Source organism: Syngnathus floridae, chromosome 11 (genome assembly GCF_059516105.1).
Source record: "Syngnathus floridae isolate MCC-2025c chromosome 11, RoL_Sflo_1.0, whole genome shotgun sequence".
NCBI lineage: Eukaryota > Metazoa > Chordata > Actinopteri > Syngnathiformes > Syngnathidae > Syngnathus > Syngnathus floridae.
The window spans coordinates 6,647,404-6,674,702 of record NC_142423.1 but is presented as its reverse complement, the minus strand read 5'-3'; the positions used below and the strand labels follow the sequence as shown (position 1 = coordinate 6,674,702).

General features: G+C 41.6%; 3 protein-coding genes across 3 annotated transcripts; 1 reads left to right on the top strand and 2 right to left on the bottom strand.

The window, feature by feature from the left end:
• The first annotated feature begins 422 nt into the window (after positions 1-422).
• tsfm (Ts translation elongation factor, mitochondrial) lies at positions 423-2,836 on the top strand. The gene is made up of 6 exons (XM_088389835.1): positions 423-581; positions 838-981; positions 1,064-1,192; positions 1,299-1,421; positions 1,691-1,772; positions 1,859-2,836. Exons 1-6 carry the CDS (start codon positions 534-536, stop codon positions 2,251-2,253), a joined length of 921 nt encoding a protein of 306 aa, XP_088245961.1. The 5' UTR covers positions 423-533; the 3' UTR covers positions 2,254-2,836.
• On the bottom strand, positions 2,451-11,964 carry smarcc2 (SWI/SNF related BAF chromatin remodeling complex subunit C2). Its single transcript, XM_088389834.1, has 26 exons — positions 11,834-11,964; positions 9,920-10,039; positions 9,750-9,835; positions 9,592-9,673; positions 9,374-9,466; positions 9,174-9,243; positions 8,948-9,017; positions 8,794-8,869; positions 8,468-8,712; positions 8,279-8,403; positions 8,138-8,191; positions 8,010-8,047; positions 7,759-7,889; positions 7,615-7,686; positions 7,388-7,501; positions 7,140-7,293; positions 6,954-7,070; positions 6,037-6,099; positions 5,703-5,961; positions 5,446-5,607; positions 5,311-5,372; positions 5,127-5,241; positions 4,830-4,990; positions 4,568-4,702; positions 4,139-4,481; positions 2,451-3,980 (listed from the first exon to the last, which is right to left on the bottom strand). The coding sequence occupies exons 1-26, from the start codon at positions 11,942-11,944 to the stop codon at positions 3,916-3,918; spliced, it is 3,123 nt and encodes a 1,040-aa protein (XP_088245960.1). The 5' UTR covers positions 11,945-11,964; the 3' UTR covers positions 2,451-3,915.
• Positions 11,965-13,407: 1,443 nt separating this feature from the next.
• Positions 13,408-26,028, bottom strand: c1ql4b (complement C1q like 4b). Its single transcript, XM_088390761.1, has 3 exons — positions 25,733-26,028; positions 24,168-25,353; positions 13,408-15,118 (listed from the first exon to the last, which is right to left on the bottom strand). Exons 2-3 carry the CDS (start codon positions 24,705-24,707, stop codon positions 14,939-14,941), a joined length of 720 nt encoding a protein of 239 aa, XP_088246887.1. The 5' UTR covers positions 24,708-25,353; positions 25,733-26,028; the 3' UTR covers positions 13,408-14,938.
• Positions 26,029-27,299: the final 1,271 nt, after the last annotated feature.

Sequence of the window (27,299 nt, the reverse complement as noted above, 5' to 3'; positions counted from 1 at the left end):
ATTATTTTATTGTCTGACTGACAATAAAGGAGAGAAAAAGATCTTGAGACATGAAAGCCACAATGAGAAGTAATCATTGTTGGTCACAAGATTTAAGAATAGTCATAGTTGAATTGTGTTCTTTATGTCTTCATTTACGATAGCCATTGTATTCCTTACTGTCGGAAAAGTTTGCTAAGGTAAGACCACAACCCTTGTCTGAACAAAGGAATACAATGGCTAAGAATAGTCTTGTTTCCCAAAGCATGACGTGAAGGCAATACAAACAAATAATTGAGTTCCACCATGGGTGGAGAACTTATAGTTGGTCTCTTAGCAAAGAGCCTCAAAATTGCCGAAGAACTGTTGGGTCAAAAGGTTATTGAATGTGCGTCTACAGTTATCCTCCGTTACGCTAGAGGGTGGTATACATGATTAATAGCTTCATACGTGTGTCTCTCCTCGGCTTCCATAGACAGCGTGGACGTCAATGACATTCATTTACTGACTCATTGAGCTTTTTGTATAAGTGCTCACGCGTGGATACTAGTAAGATGTCATTAAGCTTTTTATTCAGGTCTCTCAGTAAAGATGTGGCAAAGGTGAGTAGACTGAAATCGATTTCTAATATTGTTTTGAATTCTTACAAGTTTGTGTTAAGCATAAGATGGTTTGTTTCGTCCAGTTCCTGAGTACCGCCGATCTGCATTAAATGACTGTTTTCCAGAAACATTTAATTCGTAAACTATTTTATATTAGATTCGAACAAATTGAATGGATGATTATGTTATGCGCACTTGGCATCGATTTACAATGAAGACACTGGAACACGTAAGCGCGATCCCCTGTCACCTTCAGGTCAGCAGTCACACTTTGCACTCAGCATGCCATCCTCTTCTGGCGGCTGACAAGAGCCTCCTGGTCAAATTGAGAAAAAGCACTGGGTACACCTTTATAAACTGCAAGAAAGCGCTGGAGACGTTTGACAATGACATAGCACAGGTTTGCATTTGGATTTCTTTACCCCACATAATGCTCTGGTGTGCTGCGTAATGTTGACGAACGTGATGTGTCTATCTGTCAGGCGGAGGCTTGGCTGCACGAGCAGGCGCAGAAGGAAGGCTGGAGCAAAGCAAACAAGCTGGAGGGTCGCAAAGCCAAGGAGGGCCTCATTGGTGTCTTTGTGAGAGATCAAGTTGCCGTCATGGTGGAGGTAGTGGAATTGGATGGAACCCATCTCCATACCTTTGTTAAAAATACAAAGTACAAGTTAATATAAAATATTTGGTTTTTTTTTTTCAATATTGTTCATGATTCAGGTCAACTGCGAGACAGACTTTGTTGCCCGCAATGAGAAGTTTCAGCAGCTGGTGAAAGATGTCGCCTTCTCCACCTTAGCTCACCACCAAAATAAAAGCCAAAGTCAGACAGGATACATGAAGGTAGGGTCATGTTTGAGTTTGTTGTTCCCATGCCAACTGCCTCTCACCTGTATAAGTGCCATCATAAACTAAAAATTAAATTCTGTATCTGCTAAAAATCAAAGTATATAGGTACGCATTTAGAATTGAAATATAGAAATAGTTCTTGCACATCAACAAGAACCCCTTTTTGGTTTCAGCCTACAGCTTCCTCCCCCTGCTAATTAGCAATTATAGCACACTTTTTTTTTTCCAGGTATTTAAAGTGAATGTCATTGCGTGTGTTCCAGAGTCTCCTGGTGTCTGAGGAACTGAGCAAACTGAACGTGTCGGATGGAGCCACCCTTGCTGATCAGGTGGCTTTAAGCATAGGTCAGTAGCAGTGATTGTTTCATGCGACAGCGTGATTCCCGTCGTTGTTATATAATACTTTAATTATGCTAATTCTGTCCTATCAGGTCGCCTGGGTGAGAACATGTCAGTGAGGCGGGCGGTTACCGTAAGCGTCCCCACTGAATGGAACATTGGCTCATACGTTCATGGCGGAGTGGCGGGCCAGACCGAGGTGGCCATGGGACGCTATGGCGCACTAGTTGTGTTCCAGGGTGGAAAAGAAGAAGAACAGCAAAGTTTGGGTCGCAAACTGGGACAGCACATTGTGGGAGAGGCGCCCTCGTCCCTTGGGAACATGGATGACCTGCCGTGCGGTGAAAGCGAGACGCGCCTCCTGCCTCAGACCTTCCTGGGAGACCCCAGCAGGACTGTGGCCCAGTTTCTCAAAGGTCAGCAGGCCCGAGTGCTGGACTTTGTCAGGTTTCACTGTGGGGAGAGCGCTGGTGAGGAAACAAAATGATGAAATATTTTTTATGTCACAATGAAATGCTCATTTCTTTTTTAATAATCTATTACAAAATCCACGCTTATATGTAAAATGCATTTCGTTTTAATTATAATGGATGGATGGATGGATTCATGTATATTGTAAAGCACGACAATGACGAAACAATAAGCTACTTGCCCAGTACATTCAAAAATAAGAGAAAACCAAAATTAGTTTTCCACATACTTTTATTTTTTTTTCCCTTAACATTGTGGAATTAAAACCTCTTTAGATTTTAGAATCCAAACTGCCAGATTGATCACGCATTGAAGACGAATCACTGAGGACATTTGGACATTTTGGAATGATCAATGCAAGAGCTGCTTCCTTCAGTCAAGTGAAAACATACAGGAACTGAACACGCACATTCTGTAAACGCTGTTTTTCTTATCACAATGTCAACGCGATGGAGTCATAACACAGATGTCGGTAACTTCACTCACAGCTTTGGTGAGATGTGAAATACTGACAAAACATGAGTTACACTTCATGACACACACACACACCCACACACACACACAATGGCACTGGAAATAAAACTGCATGTTGTAAGAAAGTTTACAGATTTTCAAGGCATGCCTTCACACACATCCTCACAATCACACAAAGGTTAGTTAGAGGCTACAAAGGTAACAATACTCCGTTACAATGTCGATATCAAAGAAAGATGATGGAAAAACAGTAAAAAATATAAAAATCGATTGGATAAAAAGTGAGGATATTGTTGCAGATATCAAAGGACACAACTCTTCTTTTGTCTTTTTTTTTTTTCTTCATTTTGTAACTTCAAACGAACCGGTTAAATCCTCTTCATTTCCACAAACAACAACAATAAAACTCACTGAATAAATGTGAGATAAAATGACTTAAAAAAAACAACATTTTGGTTTAGCAATAGACACAAATGTTGAAAAAATTGCGGTTGCTGCTTCAGTCATTCCTTTCAGACAGCACTACAGTACATTCCTCACAATTCAAAACATCATTCTTACTCTCCAAGTGCTGGAACGTTATTATTAAAGTACTTATAAGTTATTTCCTTGTTGTCAGAAATAACTGGCGGGGAACGCTGTCAGTATTTGCAATCAGTTCTCATATACTATGGGAATTGTAACGGAAGATCCGGTTTACAGTACGTTGTTTCAAATGGCATCCAGACTATGTTCAGTCAACATTTCAGTCTTCGCGTAATTGACACAAGAGTTCCAATCAATCCTTCAGAAAAGGCATTTAAGACAGTAAAAGGGTTACATAAGTGCTTAAGTTCAATTTCATGGATGCTTCAAGTCTTAAAACGAGACCCAATGAAAGATTAAAAGTGCATTATTTTTCATAACATACTGTAAATGTCAATTAGTACCGACGATGGGACTGAAGAGACATCGGAATGATTCGAGATTAAATTAGGACTCTTAAAAAAAAAAAAAAGCAACAGGATGACTCTTCGTTTCCTCCAGCATAAACATGTCAAGACCCTCATAGTTCACCAGAAATGTCAAACCGTGTAGTGTGTAAACTGGTCATCTGAATTTTCTTGATCCAAATTGAAAAGCTTGTCTTTCATCAATTGTCCAGTTGGATAAGAAACATTAAAATGCTTTTTTTTTTTTTTTTTTAACGGCAATTCTTCAATTCTTACTGTGGGGGTGGAACCAGAGCAGAGGGGTGAAGTGTTTCGGCGGGTCGAGGAGTGTTGGATTCTGTGAGTGACATGATGAGAACAGGAGAAAACATTGGATTGACTGTAGTCACAAAACTTGAATGTGAATTGGATCAGAAGAGCTCGCAGCTCTTTTCAAAGGATTCAACGGCAGTAAAGTCAGTAAGCTGCTTCTCTGTGATTTTGCTTCTCACTGACCGTGGTGTGGAGGCGCGCTGCCGGAGTGGCCAGTCACAGGCTGGCCGGGGGGGCATGGGGGCGACACGTGGGCGCCCGGAGGGGGATGGGACTCCGAGGCCGGCGCCGAGGCCGACGGCGCGGGGCTGGGGGCCGGCTGCGGCGCGCTGGCGGATTGCTGAGCCGAGGCCGAGCCTTGGGAGACCGAAGCGGTCTGGGGAGGATGAGGACCCCCGGCTTGGCTGTGCTGCTGATGCTGGATCTGCTGGAAGTGCTGCTGGCGAGCTCTCATCTCGGCGTACTTGAGCTGCTCCATGTGGAAGGACTGACGGTCGGCCAGGAGCTGCTGTCGCTGGTACTCCAGCTGCAAGCGTGGAGACAGACAAGCACACGTTCAGAGATAAGTTCTGCCTTGGAAAGCAACATGTCTTCTCACAGTCCACCACTCACAGCCTCCCTCTCCCGATCCATGATGGTTTCCAGTTCCTCAAAGTGCCGCAGTTTAATCTCCAGTTTCTTCATTTGGGTTTCCACCAGCAGTGCCACCAGAGATTTGATCTTCCTCTCCTCCACAGCAGCCAAGTGCTGGTAATGGCATAAATGACAATTATAGTCCGGTACAAAGTAGATTCTACAGTTGAGCTAGGGATGGATGATTATTACCAAGCCCTAATTTGAGTCAAATGATTTTGTGCCCTAATAGTCTACACACCTTCGCTTTGACGGCCGCTGCTGCAAGCGCGGACGCAGCGGCAGTGGCCAGGTTGCCCTCGCCCACGTCCCGCTCCACCTTTGCCTTCTTTTCGACTTCACTTTCAGATTCTCTTTGGCCTTCCTCACCTTCTTTTCTATCCTTCTCCTTCTCGCTGTCACCTGAAAGGAAGAAAAAAAATTCAAATCAACTTTCCTCCTTTAGTGACAACCTGATTTTCTGTGCATGTGACAGAAAAAACATTTATTAAGTGCTGCATCACGCCTAATGATGTAACATGACGGCATTTTTGCCTACCCATCTCCGACTCAGCTTTGTCCACCTCCCTCTCAACTTCTCTTCCTCTCTCCTCTTCTTTCTTCCCATTCTCTGCTACTTTCTCATCTTCCTCATTCGCTGCATCTTTGTTGTCCTGTAGGGGGCGGCGGTGGGGCATGAATCAACCAGCGTTCACAAAAGCGGGACCAAAGACGCATCCTACCTTGGTATCCTTCTTCTCCTCATTTGACTGGCTGTCACTCTTGCTGTCGTCATTGTTCTCATCTGAGCATTAGGACCCCCATTAACATTTTCAAATTGCCTTGTTGGATTATTGTGTAAACAGGTGTCACCCTACCCGGTCTCTCGCCTTCGTCCAAGACAGTGCCGGCAATGCCACTACCCTCGAGGCCGTAAAGAGGGTCCTGTCGTCCACTGACCCTCGCCGCCTCCTCCACCCGCCGCACGTGAGCTTCAACCAGGGCCGCGGGAACTTCCTCCTTCATACGCGAGAACTCCTCTGAGGAGAAAGGGAGGAGATTGTCAAGTAACTGCTGACTAAAATCTGTCCGTGCATGTGAGGTGCATGTAGTCTACTTGGGGGCAAGATCTCACCCAGAGCAGATTTAGCCGCTGCCGAGGCCACGCGAGGGTCCACTACCGAGGCGAGAAACGCCACTGTGCTCATTACGGGGTTTCCTGCTTGGCTGAAAGGCACCGGCTGATAGGCCAGCGGTCCCAGGGACGAGTAGCTTTCCTCCAGATAGGGGTCTTCGATGGGCAGGCGAAGGAAGTGAAGGATGCACTCGTCCTGCGTGCGGCTGCCAACATGCTCCGACACCTTGTTCCAGTCGTCCTTGTACATCTCCAATCCCTGAAAACAGAAAGATTTACATTCTAGTATCCAACGGCATTGTGATGACAGGTCACAGTGGTCATATTGGTGTACCTCAAGCAGTAATAGTGTTTCCTGCTCTGTCCAATCCCTCATAGAACTTGCTGCACTCTTGCTCTGTGCACAAAAAAATATTACATCATAAATATGGCATCTCACAAGATGGCGGCGCGTGCACACGCAGCAGCCACTCTCTGTCCCGTTCGGTGTTTTGTGAGTGTTTACTGAGTGTTTGTCCGGCAGTTTTGTGTGTGTTCGTTTTGTGTGATACGTCGTGCTACTAGTGCGGCGGGCATGTTCTGCTCAACATCGGCGGAAGTGGGTTTTATGGCGTTCTGGACTTTGGTGCGGAGAGATTAAGGGCGCTCGGACTGCTTCGTCATGGAGCGACGCTGGACTGGCCTGCTCTTCCTCCCCCGGTTGGACTGCGTCGTGAGCTCGGACTGCTCCGTCCTGGAGCATTGTTGGGATGCGTCGGCAGCGGGTCTGCGGGGCCAGCGCGAAGACGTCGGGCCAGGCTTGTGGCCAACCCAGCTCGCCCAGCCGTGCCTTCCATTCTCCTGGCGTACGTTCGTTCGCGGGACGACAAGATGGGTTGCGTTCGCCTGATAGGATCCACGAACCGGACAGTGCGTGCCTGCTGTGTGCTCGTGTTCGCAGTGGCCTGGTTGACTGTCATCTTTCCGGACTCTGCTGTGCATCGGGAGCGGCTAGCGTGCTATCACTCTTATATGTTCATCTTCTTGTTTTATTTTTCCTGTGTTGTTTACTTGTATGTGCGTTGTGAACTCTGTCTTGTCACCCTGGGATAGTGAGAAACGTAATTTCGATCTCTTTGTGTGTCTTGACATGCGGAGGAATTGACAATAAAGGAGACTTTGACTTTGACTTTGATATGGTGTCTCAACTCAAATTTGAACATTTTCATGCTAATGACGACAAATCACATCTGAATTGTTTTGGATGAATACCTTGGCGGAGCCCATCTTCTTGCTGTACATGTCAGTCCGAAGCCCAAAGTTCTGCAGGTCGGCTGGTTTATCTTTCACTTTATCCGGGAAGGACATTATCTGCTGGGGCGCGGGAGTCTACAACAACGCACACGATAAATAACGCTAATGTGTATGTCCGTGTGTTTGCGTTGTACATGTACAGACCTGTGACGTCTTGGGCTGTAAGGGTATCAGACTGGACGGCGTGTCCGCAAGGACGTGGAAGTGGGAAGTGGGTGGGGGGCCCATGGGGGTGGGCCGGCTCTCTGAGTCCACCTGGTAGTTGATTAGGCCCCACTGCTCCAGGAAGGCGTGGACTCTGCCAAATTAAGACTAAATTAGACACTGCTGAAGAAGCGACACATGCACACAATGACCTAAACAGGAAATGGTTATTGTCCACTACCGCGTACCTCATGATTGCACAGACATCTCCAGCCAGGTTCCTGCGGCAGGCGGTAGAGGTGAGGTACTCCTGAGGGTTTAGTCGGTAAGTGTCAATCATGAAGTTCCTGTATGCCAGGTAGCTGTTTGAAAACGGGAGCAGAGAGAACATTTCAAGTATATAAAAGATATGACTTGACGTTGTATGGTTCAAGAATCATAACCAATGATGCGTTGCAAAAACGACTCTACTTACATCTCTGGGGTTTTCGATTTATTCTTCCCATTGAAGAACTCTGGAAGGGCTCTGCGCTCAATAGCATGAACACTAAGGGAATGACACAATGAGTCATGTCCACTCGTAGGTGAGCTTACAAAAAACTATGTGGATTTGTATTACCTGTTGTAATCAAACCAGGCAGCGTAGCTTGGTATGATGATGTGATGCGTCTGCTCCGTCACATTGTCTTCGTGAAGGTCCGCGCCTTTGATTGGTTCCCCCTTAACACTTGAGGAGCCCTCTTCCTCCTCCTAAAGGAATAGAAAAATTGGCCACAAAATGAGGTACCAGCTCAATCTCATGAGACAATTTCATATGATCAGAAATATTCTTTCTAGTGGTATAGAAGATTTATGGTTGCCACTTTTTACCTTTCCTGTTACTTCCATGGACTCATCCTCCTGCTCGTCTGTTAAAATCGCAGAACCACATACAGATTGGGTACAGAAGTTGGAAAGTACAAAGACAAATTTTGACCAAAATCCAGTTTTATTCTCACCCATATCTGCTCCTCCCTTGACTGGTGTTGAATCTGAATCTTTCTTGGTGCTATCTAGAAAAAAAAGATAAAAAGGGAATCAGTTGCAAAACAGACAAAGATTTCTTACAATGAATTCGGAATATTGAAAATTTGGCGCACTTGTTTTGGCTGCATTTCCGTCTTCAGATGATGGAACTGGTGATGCGTCATCCAAATCTTTACTGAGATCTTCTTGTTCCTCTTCCCTTTGGCCCCGTTTGGATTTAGTGTACGGGGTCGTCGGCCTGTCACATGACACACAGACATTAAACTTGGCTATTCACTTTTCATTTAACAACGGTCTCACACCCTTTTTTAGTGTTCTTCTTCTTGCTCTCCTGCGGTGGTGGTGTGGGAGACGGTGACGGCGAGCGCTTCCTCTTCTTGGCACCGACGGGCTTCTTGTCTCTCCGCTCATCCGCAGTGGTCACCTCGTCCGTAAGAGTCTTGGCCGATATCCTCTTCCTCTTGGGGTGGCCTTCTCCCACTTCGTAGTCCTCCTCATTCATCCACTCGTTATACTGGTCCAGGTCTAAAATCCACTTTGCGTGGACCTGCAGACCAAGATGTCAACGTCAAGGATTCTAAAGGCAAAGTTCAAAAGTTCTGTAAGGAAAATTGTCACACTCAATTACCTTCCTTGGCTTCTCTGAGCTGGGGGCATCTTCCACAGAGGCCTCAACCTCATTGGCTGGGATCCAGGTGTCATAACTGCAGGTTGTGAAAAGATTAAAAAAAGATGCTCTGTAACTAAGAAGGATGCTTGGAAAGCTCCAATTGGGAACAAACCTGTCAGGAAAATATCCCCAGTGAAGGAGAACTTGCTTGTCCCTCTTCATCACAGGGCGCACCCACTCTTCTGAAGGAAAAAAAAATGTAAATGAAACCATGGTGTAAACATTGTAGCATTCAGAATTACTATTCAGATTTGCCTTTTTTTTGGAACACGCTCAGACTGAATTTTAATAAGACAAGTCAAACATTTGACCCAAACCCCAAACATTTGAAGCCTCACCTTCTTCCAAGCTGCCAGGAATTGGAACAACAATGTGGGAGCTGGCGCTTTTGTCTTCAGTCACTGAGCCCTGTAAAAGAATCCACAAATAAGAATATTCTAAAGACAGACTGAAATCGTAACTTTAATATTATTTGCTAAAGATCTCACATAGCAAAGTGGTTGGGAATCACTCATATAAACTGTGGTTAAAAACACACCTGATGTCTCTTGATGATGTCTTTCAGCTTGCCCAGAAGTTTTGGCTCTATGTCAGAGCTCAAGTATATGACCGGTCGACTCAAGCAGTTATTCTGGAGTACAAAATATATACACTTACAATACTCTAGTGTTGAGTAAGAAGAATTTGATGAATGAGTGTCATATTTTTTAATCGACAGTTTGTGTGTGATTAAATATACAAGCGAGAAAGACTCACCTGCACTAAGGACTTCTCAATGGTCATGAACATCTCCACGTTTCGGTCCATCCTAGATGGATTCTGAAAGTCAAACCTGCGCCTACCAGGGAATTAGACTGGAGTTACACAAGAAACTGCACCATGTGGGGTCATGCCAGCTGGAAAGAAAGTCTTACCATCCTTGGTCACTTTTGAACTTGTAGGCAGCTGCAAGAATATGGCAAAGAGCACCTCCGGCCTTGAAGTCCAGAAAAGATTTCATCTGAAGCAAAATATTATAATTATTCAAAGCAAAGGCCTTTAAGGATTTGGTAACATGTTTATAGAGCGTGTGTCAAAGACATACAGTCAGCTTGGTGAGCGGGGGGTTGCTGACATGTCGGCCAAACACTTCCTCTTGGAATTGGAGAAGCTGGACCACAAGACTAGACAGAGACTTGTTGGTTGGGGGCTCTGCTTGGATGTACTGAGAGAGGAGACATATTTCATTTATGATTAGGGTTAGGTTACAATAGGGATATAATACTCCTATAATAGTAAATAAATAAAAATAAATAAATACTACACTGGTTGTATAACTAGATCACATGCTAATAATCAGATTAGTCAGAATATAAAATTCTACTATTTACTACCTCTTCACTAGTAGTCACGTTTGAGCATTTATCAATAGCACATTGGTTTTCATTGCTAATTCATTGCACTAGTCCAGGGGTCGGCAACCCGCGGCTCCAGAGTCGGATGCGGCTCTTTAGCCCTCCCCCTAGCGGCTCCCTGGAGCTTTTGCAAACATGCGTGAAAATGGAAAAATGTTTTTTGTTATTGTTGTTGTTTTTTAATATGGTTTTTAGATGGTAATCATGACATTCTTATACTGTAAAAATGTATGTAGTTGTAAATATATTAAAATGCCGAATTTCAGAATGGCGTCAAATAGCCAAATTGCGTCATAGCCTGCGACACAGCACAGGCGAGTTGTTAACAAACAAGGGTGTGAGTGACGGGCCATGGATTCAAAAGGCAAAAAGAGAAAGATTGCTAATGAGAACAAGAGAGTTTAAGAAAGACCGGAATGAACCATTTGCTTTCACTGCCAATGCCAAACGATTGCCTGCATGTTTGATTTGCAATGAGAAGTTGTCAAATCAAAAGAAGAGCAATTTGGAGCGACATTTTCAGCTAAAGCATGCTAAATTTGCTGCCGATCACCCAGTTTGAATTGAAAGGAAAGGCGCAATTGCAGTGCTGGTGGAGAAATTGGAGGACCGAAAAATCGGTTTCAAGAAGTGGATGGCATCTCCAAACTTTACTACTCCTGCAAGTTTTGTTGCAGCCCGGGAGATAATAAAGTTCGGAAAACCATTCGCCGATGCTGAGTACATGAAGGATTCATTCACAGGAATAAACATTTAATCGTGAGTGTTCATTTTGTATTTGTATCCTCCTTAATTATTGTAATAGTTGGCATGCGTACAGTCTATGTTGACCTATAAAAGGCTTTCAGAGTTTTGCGGCTCCAGACAGGTATGTTTTTTTTTTTTGTGGCCAATATGGCTCTTTGAACATTTTGGTTTGCCGACCCCTGCACTAGTTGGACATCAAATCAAACAGCTTAAGCCTCATCAGTTGTTCTACGGCTTAAAATTCAATATACTAATCCAAGTTGTTAAGCGCATTTAATCAATATCCAGTTGCAGTTCAAGGTTCATGTACTAGTGTGCTATTTGTCCTGACTAGCAAAGCAGCTAGGGAGCTCGATTTTTAAGCATTAAAAATACTGGTGATCCTTGAGGGTGAACTTGGCACTTGGCTTTGTTGCCCTTTATTGGAATGGTTTAATAATAATAACGATTTTATTAGTGAATTGTCATGCAGCGTAGACATGGGCAGCCCCGGATCCAGTCGTTGCACGTCACATCCAGCCAACATCTGGATCTGCTCCTCTTGCGCCGTTAGCCGATTAGCAACCTAGCTAGCTAGCGTGCGAGCCCAATGAGTGAAGCCCAGACTCCGAAGCCAGTGCGTGCACCACAGCTTTCGTCATTCCCATCGAATTAACACACGAGGATAAAGGCACGGGCGACCGCATCTGGCGCCGCTGCGAGCTCAGCATCCTTTTGTATCCTGACTCGGGTGAACCGAGCGAGCATCTGGACGCTGAGCTCCCTCCCTCCTCTTTGTCACTGCCTCTAAAGCCCGTGGCTTAGTGTCCACGTCTTCGGCGTGAAAAATGGAAGTCTACAAATCATGCTGCCAGTACCTTTTTGTAATTCTTTCCCAGCCAGACGCGCACATTATCAAACTGAGAGACTGTATCGGACGCTTCGAAATATTTGACATTCGGGCCGCCGTCTTTCTTCCGTACCGCCATCTTTCCCTGCAGACAACTGGACGACGTCGGCCGCCACCCAGAGGCAGCGTGGTGGTATTACAACACATTTGCTGTAATACATCAAAATATCCAACAAGTGTCGCTGTTGTAATCCCCAAAAGTGTGGTTTTTACGCGTGGCGTCAGAAATTAAATGAAAAGATGTAAATCAAGATAAAACTCAACCTAAACGCAAGTTAAAAGACAAAACACTTTTAAAATCTTAAATTAAAACAAAGATGGTGAAATAAATTTTATAATTTATACTAAAAAAAACGGCAAGAACTGATACATTTTTATGCGCGCTTTGCAAGATTAATTCGTTCCATGACCGATTTTGTAATTGAGTTAGCATGTAAATGTATATCAATTCAATTTACCCCATTGAAATGAATTGAAATGGCACTAAATCCCCAAATCATCACAATATGAGGTTTTTAAATAATAATAATAATAATAATAATAACAATAATAATAATAAGTGTTGAAAATGGCGTGTTATTTTAGATGACGTTTCTGGGCTCTCCTGAAAACTGATGATTATGGATGTACAAGGATTCGACCCAATACCAGCAATATAGCATTTATGGTGGTTTTATTCTGTACCCTAAAAGAACATAATAAATTATGATAGATTTAATGCCATCGCTACAAACCAGAGGTGGAGAATCTAGGATCTCTGGGGCATATACGGCCCTCAGAAACATTTGAGCTATGCAAAATGTACTAAACGATAGATTTTTACAAAGATTCTTATCATTTAAAAAAAGGAAAAAGGAAACGTAGACAGCATCGAGACAAGTCTGATCGCTTTCATTTCTCTGACCTTTTTACTTGTTCTCATTTATTCAAGGCTTAAATTAACTCTAGTGTGCATGTGTGAGATAGTGTATTAGTGTGACTAAAGCTAATTTGCAAAAGTCCAAAGACAACATTGAAAAGTGGTGTGCAATTGATATTCCTCAGACTCTGCATGTATGTGTGTGAGTACGTGTATTTGTGTGTGTTTGAGAGAGAAAGCGAGAGTGAGCCTGAGAGAGAGTGAGAGAGAGACCTATTGATTATTTTAATCCGTCTATTTGTGAGTCTGTGATCCTCTCGGATCGCCCTGCCACAGAGGGATTGCTAATGGGGCTGAACGCTTCCCTCCTCAACCCTCACTCCCTGTCCAATTAACTTAACGGTGGAATCTGCGAGAAGGTGCATTGGGATTCACAGAGGATGGGGGATGTCAACCCCCACACCCCAAGTCCAATTGCTCAAAAAGCTCTCATCTGCACCACATTTAAACCTCCTCCCGAAGAACAGAACATACTCTCAACTTTGATTAAAGATTCATCATAAAATTGGGCAAAAGGTGTTTCAAACAGGCAAAGCATATGTGACCTCAAAGATAGATTCTAGATAAATAGTGACACACTGATAAGCCTCACTTTATAAAATGCAAAAAAAAAAGGAAACCGGTTGTTTCGATTTTTTTATTGTGTCTGTTCACGTGTTGAGAATGCCACGAACAACCAAGCTTACAAAGTACTGTGACAACAATGGCTACACACACATGACAGTGGCAGAAGACACCGTTGGATGTAGCATGGCACGCAAGAGGAATGTTTGTGTCCTGCCGTGTCACGCCAGCGCAATGGTGACTTTCATCAGAATCAATTCAACATCCATATTAAGCATCACTCACAGGGGCCCAAAAGTCTCTGGCACAGGTCAAGCGCTACAGTGCATGTGTTGCAATACGTTTTAAAAGTTATATTTTGGATACATTGGCGTATTACATTACTTGATGCATTTTTAATATGACAGGCGCACTTTTGTTGTTCTGTCCTTTTTTTCCTTTTGTTTATTGACATAAATGACATCCATTTACATTCAAAGAGCCACAGTCCCTGGTTAGTGTCTTGTATTCCCTCAAAAGTCAAGCAACATTGGCACAGACTTGGATTGCAGCTTGAAAACTCAGCTTGGATTTGAGAAAGATTTCATGCATGAAAATTGAAAGGAAAACAGAGCGTGTAAGGCACAGAAACCTATGTGTATGCTCAAAACACCTGCATTTGGGGAAAAAAAAAAACTTTACCAAAGTACTTTCACAGGTAAAATGAATGGAATAGGTAGTCAAATGTTCACTTTGCTTGATTTTGATGAGAGGGCAGGTGCTCCTTCGATTTAAAGCAAATTTCAAAGTTCTGTTCAAAGCTACAGCAGGACATCTATAATAAACACAATTTTGATTCTTTAATTTTCAGTTTTGTGCACATTTTTATACACATCTTGAACTTCACTTGAGATGTGAGGTCATCGTTGCGAAAATTGTGGAAAAGGCACGCAAACTATTCACAAACTTAGCGTACATAGTCACTACAGTGATCTGATAAAAACGGGGAATGTTTTTTGTTTGCGTTCTTGAAATTTATTTGGCAGTAGATGTCACTGCAACTGAAAAAAATATCCATGTTACCATTTTGTTCTTGGCTACATTCACTATGGAGATAGGTGAAACCAAAAAGAATCAACAGACATGGCAAGCATGTTGTTGTTTTCATATTTTGCACAATATTTTGACATGATTTCAAATGCAGTTGGAACCAAACCTCAAAGGTCAAACCAAAATTTCAACCAAACAAAGTGTGCTTGGACTTAGAACATAGACATAGAACACATACATACCTTTTTTGCAAACACAGTCAGCTACAATCAATATAGTTATGATGTTATGTTTTTTTTTTTTCAATATGATGTTTATGCTTAACGTATATCTGCGTGAGGAGGTCTTGTCTCTGTCGTATTTAAGTGTGTGTGTGCGTGTGTCTGAGCAAATGTGAAATATTCATGGCATAGAATTACAACTAACCAGGTGTTTGTCTGAGGTAAATGTTAACTGATGAAAATACAATTCTATATTCATTTGCTAGAAATTCTCTTCAAAGTTGGCATGACCGATGGTAGGGCGAGACTGCAGCAGAAGGGGATGATGTCGAGAAGCGTGTCAGTCAGGGTAGATGAGGAAGCCGGAGAAGGTGCTGTATTTGTTGGTGTTGCCGCCGTGAACTTTGCCGCCGTCCAGCTGAACGCACACTTCATCGCCTACGTCTAAGTGCAGGATGACACTGTTGGAGGCGTAGTCGTAATTCTGGTCTGCATCTTGGGCGATGGCGCTGGCCCTCACCTGGAAGGAAAAAAAAATGGAAGTTTACAAAAAAAAACCTGTTGCTCGCTTGTGGCGTCACAATAAACAGAAACAAGTGGCCAAAACAACTTTACTACAAACTGTAAAACATTTATGCTTGAGTTGTTTTCAGTTTCTAGCACCAGTCTGCTCCATCTATATCAATGTAACAATGTCATTTTCATTTAAATGGAATCTTGGTGTGGCCCTTTCTTGGTTGTAATCATGTGATTTAAAAAAAAAAAAAAAAAAAAAAACATAACATTATTAGGTACACCTACACTGCAATAAAATAAGAACAAATGCAATGTTGTAGGGCAAAAAAAAAAAAACTTCTGTGAACTGATGCACTGCCAGTAAGCATTTGAAACAGTCAGAGACTTCATTCATCCTCTTGCAAGCTCACACATTAATAACCACCAAAGAAATGGCGACAACTGATGCTCACGCCACGTGTTTACACGGCTGCTAACAAATGGGATCTAATGATGTCTGTACAGATAATAATGGCTCCACATGCCAGAAATCTTTCATTAAGGCTCGCGTGAATGCGTCTGAATTTGCCGGCGTACCTGCATATGTATTGTCATGTTCATTTCTTCCTCTCAGAGTCAGACACATTTCCTCTAAGGATTTATTTGAACACATTTCAAGGGGGGGAGAATTGTCACTGTGATGGCACCTAGGACAGTTGGATTCATTATGCTGATTGGCAGTTCTTACTCGGTAAGTAAATCTGGTTATAATGAATTGAACCTTTGTTGGGTGAGTCACACAATTGTGGAGGAAAAATTAAAATGCATTGGCGGGAAAACAGGAATCAAAAAAAAAAAAAACTGCTAAACATTCACTATTTTTTTTTTTTTTTTTTTACCAAAAGAAAAAATCCAAAAAAAAGTATGTTGTCTGTTTGGTCCTCGAAACGTAAAAGTGGTTTTCCATCACACATTTTCTTATCGGAGGTCAAGAAAGTCAATTTTATTTGTAGTGCAAGTAACGGGGGCTCATCTCCATCAGTCATGAAGCTTTTGTGACTTCCATATGATTAAAACAAAAAACCAAATCAGTCCTCCATTTAATGATTAGCTTCCGCTTCATCATTTTAACTCATTACACAATTGATTTCTCTGTGGGTACAATTGCTCTATTTAAAAAAAAAAAAAAAAATACGTGAGTAATTTCATTCTCCATCGCAAGACAAATCAAATCAATACATCCCCTTTGTTTTCATTCCACGCACACCATCACACTAATTGTTATCTGTCCGTCCAGCCTCCCCTCCCTGCCTTCATCCCGTTTGCACCGCCATCGCTCCCTCTTCATTCTGGGCCCATCTATCCATCTTTTTGTGTCCTTACACTTCAGTGGAATGCCGGTCACGCACACATTTTCTCTCCTCACCATGGCGGTGTTGGCGGGGAGCAGCGACTAAGCATGTCCCTGTCCGGTCTAAATCGGATTGATTAACGGCGTGCTGCTGTGGCAGGTCTCCTGGGGACCGCAGCACACCCAACCCACTCCTCCTGAAATCAAGATGCACCGGGGTAGCCTACACACCCTTGCAGGATTCGGTAATTGGTAGTTGGACAGCTATTGCAGCTCAGCGCCTAATAGGTCCAACCCCTCAATAACGCTATACAATCACAATAAATGTGGGACAGGCTGCAATGGTCAAATGGACCCATCAAATACTTGCAGGCGGTACAGAAAAAAAAAACAGTTCTATGTCGGGTATAGCGCTCTTTTATTTTATACGAGAGACTGTTTTGCGGGCAAGGGACAGAACAATTCCCTGAAGGAGGCCTAATGGGTATTTGGAGAAGTATAGAATGAAAGAGATTCTGACATTTTGTACATCCAACATCTGTCTACATGGTTGAACGCTGCTAATATTCCCCTGATACTCTTCTCAGCTGAGTTGCAGGCTGACAGGCGGTTGGAACTTGCTGCAAATAAATACCAAAGCGTTTCAATGTGAACTTTTTCTTCTCTGTATTGTACTTAGTCCAAGAGAAGCAATTATTAAAATGTAAATTTTGATCACATACTTTTTTATATGTCTTACAATGCATTGTAAAAAGCTAATGATCAAATAAAAATTAATTTACAACAATAATAATGATAATAATAATTGCTTAGTGATCAATGAGAAGAGCTAGCACTCTGATGCACACCTCTGAAATTGCAAATTTGCTCAAATTACCTTTAAATAGGAGAACTAATCGTCAATGCTGTTAATATTTTTTTCCACTAATTATCAATAATAATTTTACAAGGAAAGGAACAGATCAATATCAATATGTAACCATTAATTGATATAAATCTCTGCAAGTGTCTACACTTGCACAACATTCCTAGGAAATCACAATGTCCCATCACTGGTGTCTATGGGCAACACGTTGCTATCCCCTGTTCTAGATTATTAAATTATCAAAATAACATATTTCTTAAGTACGTAAGTTAACTAAAATATTAGAAATGCTTTCAAGGCTGAACATTTTTCTACAGCTCATATTATTCCATCCATATAGTATTTCATTAAGTTGGTCGGGCATATGTATTGAATGAATTGGTTGGTGATTATTATGGGATGTAGTTCTTTCAAAAAGTCAGCTTTGGGAGATGAACATTTAAATTATAAATCATAAATTTGATTCTATCTTTCTATTTTAATGTAATAGAAAAAAAAGTCATTGTTGCATACTGGCTGAACGGGCTGTGTCTAACAGCCAAGCCGAGCTCTGATATTAATGGGGGCTTATTATAATGGCCTTTAAAAAAAATGAACATCATCTATTACATTAGCTAGCCTAAAAGGACACCTTGTTATTTATTTTTTTTTATGGTTGACTTTCTTAGAGACAACACGGGTGTGAGTCAGCCTCACCTCGGTCAGTGGAGATGCTGACATTTAATGTTTTTTTTTTTTTTTTTACTCATGATTAATTCATGGCTACTTTCTTTCCAGGAAAGAATTCTCATTTCATGCTCATTTATACTTACAATCTGTTTTCCACCATTTACAGAGACATTCATTTTTATATAGTGTAAAATGTTCCTGCATTTCAATTTTTAATATTGAGTTTGGATTTGTTGGTAGCAATTGTGATGGTTTTATGATGCATTTAATTTATGAATAACTAAAAGAACATTTCAATTATTATCGTACATGCTTCTTTTGGGTTCAAGTTCATGATTTAGTTCAGGCCTTTAAAAATGTTCATTCATGTGTGGAGCAAGCTGACCTCTAAAGACTTATTCTTAAATTGCTTCCACTTGTTTCCATTTATTAAACCAATTGGACCTTTTTTTCCGACCGGTTCCGCAGAATGTCTAGCGGAGAATCTAAGCACAGATGAATCTAAGCCTCGGCTGTCACTTGCAATCAGAGTGAAAGTGCTTGTTTGCTTAAAGTGGGTTGAGATGCCGAGGCTTAGGAAGCGAAAACAAGTCAGGAAAGACAAATCAGGATTATTGTCAACAGCCGAGTGGAGTGATAGTGACAAGGAAGTGGATTTCTGTCGGTGGGTCCGAAGTTGTTGCGCTTGATCCTTTGCCGCCGGTAAGAAGAGCGGGACCCCGAGGGACAATAGAGAAGATTACACTCCGTCCACCTTTCATGGAGATGGTGAGCAGATGGTAAATTCACAATAGCATTTATACACCAGTGGATGCCGAGGGTGATTTTGATGTTCCTGAAAAATAATTGTCAATGGTGGAGGGAAGTTTTCCCTTGTTGAGGCCAACCTGAAAAGTCTTGATTTCATTGTTGATTGTGTAATTTCATATTTGAAAGGCAAACATTTCAAAGCAGGTCAGGTCGATCCACATATTTTTAATTGGGCTGATTTTTTCCCAACTAAAGTTATGTCGATTTGAGTTCATGCTTGAGCATTTTGTTCGAAATATTCAGCTTTTTTTGCTATTCGGAACTCTATAAGCTTGTATGTATATTTTTTTATGGAGGACTTAGCTGTTTTTCCTTTCCAAGGTTTATCAGAATAATTTAAAAGCTGCATTTCCTTCATAAGGCTGAAGAGTAAGCTCACAAAAAATGATATTTTCTTCACTTTTGTTTTCTTTCACGCTGCTTCTTAATCCTCTGGTGATAAAAGTGACAGGATGGGTTCACTGTGATGTACGGACCTTTCACAGCGAAGCGAGGCCATTGAGACGGCGGTCTCTTAAACTCACTACAGGGATTGCTGAGGGTGAACTGGATGAGAAGGGCAATTGAAAATGTTTTTATTTTTTTTAAATTCGGTTAAAGGTGCCATGTTCTTCCTGCCTCCATCTACATGTACCAGTCAGAGGTTTCCTGTTTTCATTATCCAGGTTGACAAGGCGCCTTGGCTGCACCCACTAATTGGCATATAAATGCTAATATTTTTCCCTGACATTCAAGACCCTTGGTGTCAAGATTTTGATTAGAAAGTCTCTAATTGGCTGGAGTTGAACACCTTTGAGGAGAAAGGAGAAAAATTAATCGCATTAAAAGAAAATCAGCACTAGCAAGTTATAATAAATGTGCGGTATTATTATTTGATACATTATTTTTCCTATACAGAGAAATTTATTAGAGCACCAGATTTGTTAAATGCTTTAATGCGGACGCATGAAGTAAAATCTAATTGTACTATGTGACCAGAACTGTGGTTGGGGATCACTGTCCGAGACAGCGTAATTAGTAACTCCCACCTTCCATGTCACATCTTCTTGGTGTGAGCACAACCTATTTGATTTCACACTCATCCGAGCCTCAACTTGGGCTCATACGTTTAATTACATGAACCTTTACACCGGCCGTGCGGGTACATCGGCACAAACTAATTACAACCAATTGGAGAACTGCAGCAATTAATGCTCATTTTTATTGATTCTTTGAATTTTTTTTCACCATTTTGGTCATACTAGAGCAATGATAATTATTTATCTTAATTTGCAACATGATAAAGAGAAAAGCATATGATGTGACATAATTTTACATTAAGTCAAAAGTTACTCACCAGTTACTCAGCGCTTGAGTATTTTTTCTATGAGCAATTGTCAATATTTACAGTGCTACTTTTTACTTTTGAATCATCTTGAGTAAAACGTTTGGCTACTCGACCCACTTCAATACAATCAATTAATCACCATTTATATCTGTATATTTTCATATTCATTTGAGATAAAGTTAGGGAATGTTATTGCACATGGATATCGCTCATTAATTTTTTCCCTTTGCAATTGTTTAAAGGCTATGATGTAAATAACACCGTTTTTCAATTCATTCCCCGAATTAATTCTTAACAGCCAATGAACAGCTTGTAAAACTGTATTTGTATTTTTCCATTTATTTACCATCTACTTTATTCATAGAAATTGTTACGCCCACAGATAAAGTGCAGCGGAAATCATTAAAATGTTGTTTCTTTTGCCATGGCAGTTACGTTGACTTTTGAAGGCATTCCTTTACATACACAGACGGACAGCCTCACTAGGAATAATGAGTCTTTAAAAAGAAAGGCACCTGCAGCAGACAAGGCACATATATTATCCTCACCCACACAGCCAATCTTTTTCTTTCCCTGCAACTTTTTACACCTTGCATTGTTAAGGCCGAGTCTCCACGGAGCGCGTGTCAGAGCATTTTGTTGGCTTTAATAAGCCCGCTGCCTTATTAAAGGGAAGGTTTATCCAGCGGTCGGTCTCCTTGTGCTGTACATGTTTGATTCAACCTGTTGCCACACTCACATAATGAGGTCACTCAATGTCACCGGCGGAAATGCATCTTTGGCCAAGATATCGAGATGATCCTGACCGGTGATGTCATCGAAAGACACGTGGACAGCCAAATGACCAACCTTGCACACCGGTTTTGGACCAGCTATAAATATTCTTATTATCACGCCACGCTCATCAGTGTAAAGGGCAAAGTACAACTGGATGGTGAATTATATATCAATTGAAAAGGTCGTCTTGCTCAACACCTCTGTGAATCTTGAATTATGGGAGACAAGGAGAGAGGAGAATTTCTTCCACTTGAGATCTAAAAAGTCAACTTGCACATGGTAACGCTCCTTCATCAGCTTGTGATTGTTTCACGCCGATCTGGTCTCTTTCCTTCAGAGGACACTCGTGTGTTTGCGCTCTCCTTCTATGTCCGGTCTCATGTGGAAATCCATCCATCTCTCCCTCGGCTCACCTGTCTGACTGTCTCGCCGGGCGTCCCTCCCTTGCCTGTGTCTTACTCTTGTCCCCCACTGACAACACAGTGATCAGCACCAGTCTGATGCTGTGAAGATGATTACAGTCCTTTTAAGTGTTTATTATATTGCTATGGTAATTTGTGCGTACTTCAAAAACTCAAGACAAAGGTAAGGGCTGGAGTATTATGAGGGCAATTAGTTATAAGGAGTTTTATAGGGATATATTTTATTTTGTTAATGGTTGTCCCTTGCTTAAGAGGCAGCAAGTGTGTTCCTGCATATATATATATATATATATATATATATATATATATATATATATATATATATATATATATATATATAATATATATTACAATAACAAGTGAAAGTAGTTAGATGCTTTCAAGTATGCCAAATTTGTTAGAAATTGATAAGCTGCCTGTAATTCTTTGGTAAACAACCACGAATTTAAGTATATAAGTTTGCACGGAGATTCATTTTTGCCAATGGGACATCCTAGTCAGCTCATTGTTGTTTTTGTATTGAATCACTCAAGGCTTTAAGACCTTTCAAAAAGATTTTGGTAAAATGATGTAACCACAGTCTCTCTGAAGTATAAAAGGCTTTTGTCTCGTCGGGGGGTTGGCGTGGGAGCGGACTTCGATGAGGACAGCTGGAGGCGGTGCCAAATTCCTATTACCATTTTAATCAATGAACACAATAAATGATTGTGATTAGTGATTTATTTTTAGCGTATTAAAATGATTTTCAGGTGGTGGTGTGTTGAAGTTGATGCGTGATGGAATCGCCAACCACCAACTTAATTGATGCGGTGTTTTATAATGCAAGCAAATTGACAAAATTAAAGTTGTACATATATTTTGGGTGTTTTAGTTAATCAGTAGCATATAAAAAAAATGCCTTGTAATGATCCATTTAGTTGAACAAGTTTTCAAGGTTTTGCCTTTTTGACCTCACATGTTCACAAAATAGACAGTAAAATGTGAGGGAAAGATCAGCCCTGAATTGGGTTAAATAATTTAGTTGATGGAAAAGATAATTAATGGGGAAAGAGTCAATAGGCAGCGTGGGCTGTAAAAGGGTACGTGTAAGGAGGGGCACAGGTTGAGTGGAGAAGATCTCATCTCAAGGCTATGAAAGATTTAACAGCAGAACACGACAGGAATGACAATTTGAAGTCTCCTAATTTTATGTGGAATTGAACTGCCCTCACTTTTTACATTGTGCTTTATGGACATCTTGTCACATCCATGAAAAACGCAATATCTTGTTTTGCTGTTTTTACAGACTTTATAGCTCACATAAATCCTGCTTTATAAAAATGCACGTTTTCATCTGTGAAACCAGACAAAAGCTGGCATTGATTCAAGCGGAACATCAAAACAAAACTTTTGGAAAATCTTCATAATAGAATGTATATGACTACGACAAAATTAATTCAGACATTGATTGTTTGATGAAGTCATTAGTGGGTCACGCTGTGTCATGAGGCGATGATGCCACTATTTCTGTAGTAGATGTCCATTCGGAGGGGTGGGGGTGGTCTTTTTGTGTATGTGTGTGGGGGGGAGTGTTAGGGTTAGGGGTTAAGTGCATCTATCTATATTTGCCAATTGTTTGCCAACAAACACCAATCTATGAGATGCTACAAAACAATATTTTTTATCTACCACACAAGAGTGTGATTCCAATTTCCCAATTTGCAGTGATGTTGCTGTTCAACATTCCCCCAAAAATGTAGCATCAAGAATTCTAAAAATAATAAGCTCGAAATTCTAGCCCCGATAGTATCCCACTCACATTTAATGAGCAGCTGTTTTAAATTGTAAGAAGGGTACACTTCACAATGTATGCAAACAGTGAAACAGTCGGTGCACTAATTTCTTTGCTTTCATTGTCTTGTTCAAGTATGTAAATTAGTAGAGCGATGAACAAGAACCCATCAGCCTGGCAGCTGCTGTCAGTAGATGCACCAAGTAAATCATTTACTGAGCCATCAAACACAAACTCGTATGTATATATATATATATATATATATATATATATATATATATATATATATATATATATGTATATATATATGTGTGTGTGTGTGTGTGTATCCGTTCATTCATTCTTCTCCTGGTGGTAATCCCCATGGTGCCATCACTCTTCTATTCGCCAGTACACATGTCAGAATCAGAGCTCCTCCACAGAGCCAGGGTTTAGTACGCCAAGCTTGTCAGCGATTTCCAGAAGGAAGCATTCAAGGCTTTTGCTAGACATTTGTAGGCTACTTGTTTATTTATTAGCGTCAAAGTCGCAGCTCCTCAGAGGCCAGTTGCCAGCTGTTGCATGCCGGCTTTGTTCCACCAAGACATGGAGAAATTTTTATCCCCTTGTTCGCTTGCCTGTCAATCTCAGCTCCGCTCTCCTTGCTGGCAATTATTTGTACTTTTTATTTTCCATGTAAAGGTTGATTTCTAAGCCGCTTTGTTTTCCATTTCAGTTTGAGTCAACGCTATTTTTAAAAATGCTGATTCATAGATTCATTTTGTACAAAACTGAAATCCATTTAGAAAGAAGCATTTGATTTGCTTTAGTGGGCCCAAAAAAATATTTGGTTTGTCAAATCTGGCTGGCGAGCAGAGTTTTAGATTGATTGGTGACCTGTCCTGGGTGTGGTCGTCTGCCTTTTGCTCATCTGTGGCAGGCTCCACTTCGCCCGCAACCCTCAACATAATAATGGAAACATATTTTACTCTCCAGTCGTATTTGTTAAACAAAAAAAAAAAAATCGAATGATGCCCTTGAATCACATCAGTGCAGCATCAAAACAAAAATAATAAGGACATTTGGAGGTCATACACACTCACCTGCCCGTTCTTCTTGAGGTCAGCCCACATGCTTGTCCCATCCCCTCCTCTCATCAGGACGTGGTAGGTGAAGTAGTAGATGCCGGGCAGAGGGCAGGTGAACTTGCCCGTACTGGGCTCGTAGTAGTTCCCCACATTGGTCACCACGTCGTCAAACTTCAGCACCTCGCTTCCTTCGTGTTGTTTCCGCAGGCCAGCGTAGAATGCGATCTTAGGGATGTACAAGGAAGGGCCATAGCCACCAGGCCCGGGTCCCGGCGGCCCCGGTGGACCGGGCTTCCCGGGCTCTCCAGGTGGGCCTTTAGGACCCGGGGGACCAGGAAGTCCTGGGTTTCCTCTAAAACCCTGTTTGCCCCTACGGTTTGCCAAGTCTGGGGGCTGAGGGGAGGAGCCAGTCAGCTCTCCTTGAGGGGGGGTGAAAGTGTCGCACACCATCTTGCAGCTCCCCAACATCTCGTAATGCGTGCCCCCTCCTCCGGACGCGCCCCCTTTGGTGGTGTGGACCAGTAAGGGGATGGTCACCAGTAGGACCAGGACCATAGCCACGCCGACTCCAGCCCCAATTACGCGCTTCTTGCGGCTGAGGCGGGAGGCGGCCAGCGTGAGGAAGTCCTCCTCCCCCTTGGCTGGAATGGTTGTGCCGGCCAGGCTGAACTCTGGGTGGAACGTCACCAAAGGAATATTGCAAGCGTGTGCTTGTGTGCGGGACTGCTAATATAGGGGCGGATTTTTTTTTTTTTTTTGCTTGTGTCAGTACATTTACTCTCAATCTTTTCGTCTTTTTAAGACAATTTATGAGCACTCTGCACTGACAAGACTTCCTGAATGGTTGTTTTCTTTCAGGCCACAATGTTCTCGTGTGGTGAGGCAGAGGGCTGTCAGATGGGGTCTACAGTATTCCCACTGGGGTTCATCTCACCCACCACATTTGGGGGGGGGGTGACGCTCACTTGGCTGTCCGCTGAAAACTGACAAATACGGGCTCGTTTATTCCACCCAAATTGTTTGCTTTTTACTTTGACTGGCAGTCACCGGTGTATCAGATCGAGATGGGATGACGTCCTCTAGTTTTTCGGTTTAAATGCGAATTTACAGTTCACAAACACCCAGATTCTGAATAACGAGGCAGTGCATGGGAAAATGTTTGTTTTGAAGCCGTTTTGGACATCACAGCAATCTTTATGATCTGCAGGGGAAAAACATTTTAAACACACATTGACACTAGTAAATACTGCAATCACTTTAAATTCAAAGCCATTCATATAATTTATTTGTGCATGCAATATATTTTTGTGTGTAGAATAAACATTTATCTTTCACCTGGAAAATATTCGATGCACTGATAGTCACATGTGTTGTATTTTATTTAGTACATTACTGTATTATACATATAAAATCCATGTATAGTTACATTTCAGGAGCCTACATTCACTTTTATCAATCCCAATCGACAAACTCAGCACGCTAAATCTCAAAATTAAAGAGTGTTGTAATTTGCATAAAGTTTGATTCATTTCAATCATGCACTACAATTAAATAAAGTAGCGAAGTAAAGAAAAACTCACCGTGGGTGTTCGTTCGTTTCCTCCGTCATGATGCAGGAATAAAAACCTCCAAACGAGTGCGCCGGCTGAAGTTGAGCTGCGATGCAAACTTGCTTTTTTTTTTTTAACTATTTAAAAAGAACTATGGCAAGAAACACGGTGGAAACGAATGGATGAATGTCACTTTAATGAGTGACTTAAATTCTGACAAGTTGACGAGACTTCCGCCGCAAAGCGAGCTTGCATGCAGAGCAACAGTTTCCTCACTTGTTGTATTTTCCGCGCGGCTCCTCTTTCCTCCTCAGAATGCGCCTACGACTCCCTCCCATCTTTCTTCGTACCTCCCTTCTCCTCCATCACTCATTCACGCGCAAACATGCACGCGCATACCCCCACATGTGACCTTTTCTGGATTCCGGAAAGTTTAATTAGAGCTCGTCTTGACATATAATTATGTAAAATATAATGACCCACAAAAAATGCTGAAGCTTTCATATCACTCGTGATGTTTGATATTAACAGCCGATTTTTAAAGAAGACAAATATAAAGAAAATGTTTCGGTTCTGTTTACATGACCTGGAAGTTTGACACCCAGCCTTACTTAGCTTCTTTAATAATTAAAGCATCATCTGCCTTTTAATTTTGTTGTTTAAGGTTTGTACCCACTTCAGAATTGTGAGGTGGATATATGCCAACCACTCAGCAACTCATTCGATTTTTTTTTTCATGTTGTAATCTACATAATGAATTAATTCTTCAAATACTTTACAAGTTTCTGTCAGATCCAAGGACAACATTATTGATTTTATGTCCATGGCATTGCCTTTGAGGCTCTTCCCTAAAATATTTAATTTGTCAGTGAGCTGGGTTGAGAAAATGCATCGTAACAGGCCACACATTTCTGTCTTTTGGATGCTAGTGGTGCCAGAATTAGAATAATACCTTTAAATAATATCAGTTTGTTGCTTTGAAATTTTGAGTTCACACAATATTTTTTTCAGCGTAGTTTCCCCCACGTTGAAGCATTTTCTGTTTGTTTTTGTTTTTTGTTTTTTTAGCGGGTTCTTCAGTTTCTTTAAGGGCGATATCGTTACAAGCAAAATCATGAGTAGAGGCTTGCCACTAAGCATTCTAACAATCAATAATGGCCGGGAAAAAAAATAATTGCCAAGCAACAGCAGCAGATACACAGTATAAAAAAAATGGGATGAAAACAAAATCTCAAGGCAACAAACTGGGACCAAATTCGACATCAACAAACTACTTGAAGATTTCCTGCAGACTCAATTCAGCAAATTATTTTGGAACAAACACCTTGCTTGGTTTGTTGTGTTGGTTAGCAACATTGTGGCCGTAAATGTAAATAATTTATTTTTCAAAGTTAACATAAATGACTTTTTTTTTTTTTTTTTTACTGTGGCTAAGGCGTTTCCATTTCTTCTGAGAGTGGCAGACAGCAAGCCTAAAAAGCATCCAATGCTTAGTAAGCTGTAGAGTTTTTTTCGGGTGTAGAGATCCTGTTATGTACTTTGAGATGAGGACACAGCACACAACTTGTGAAAAGAAGATGCTTATGTTTGTGTCGCT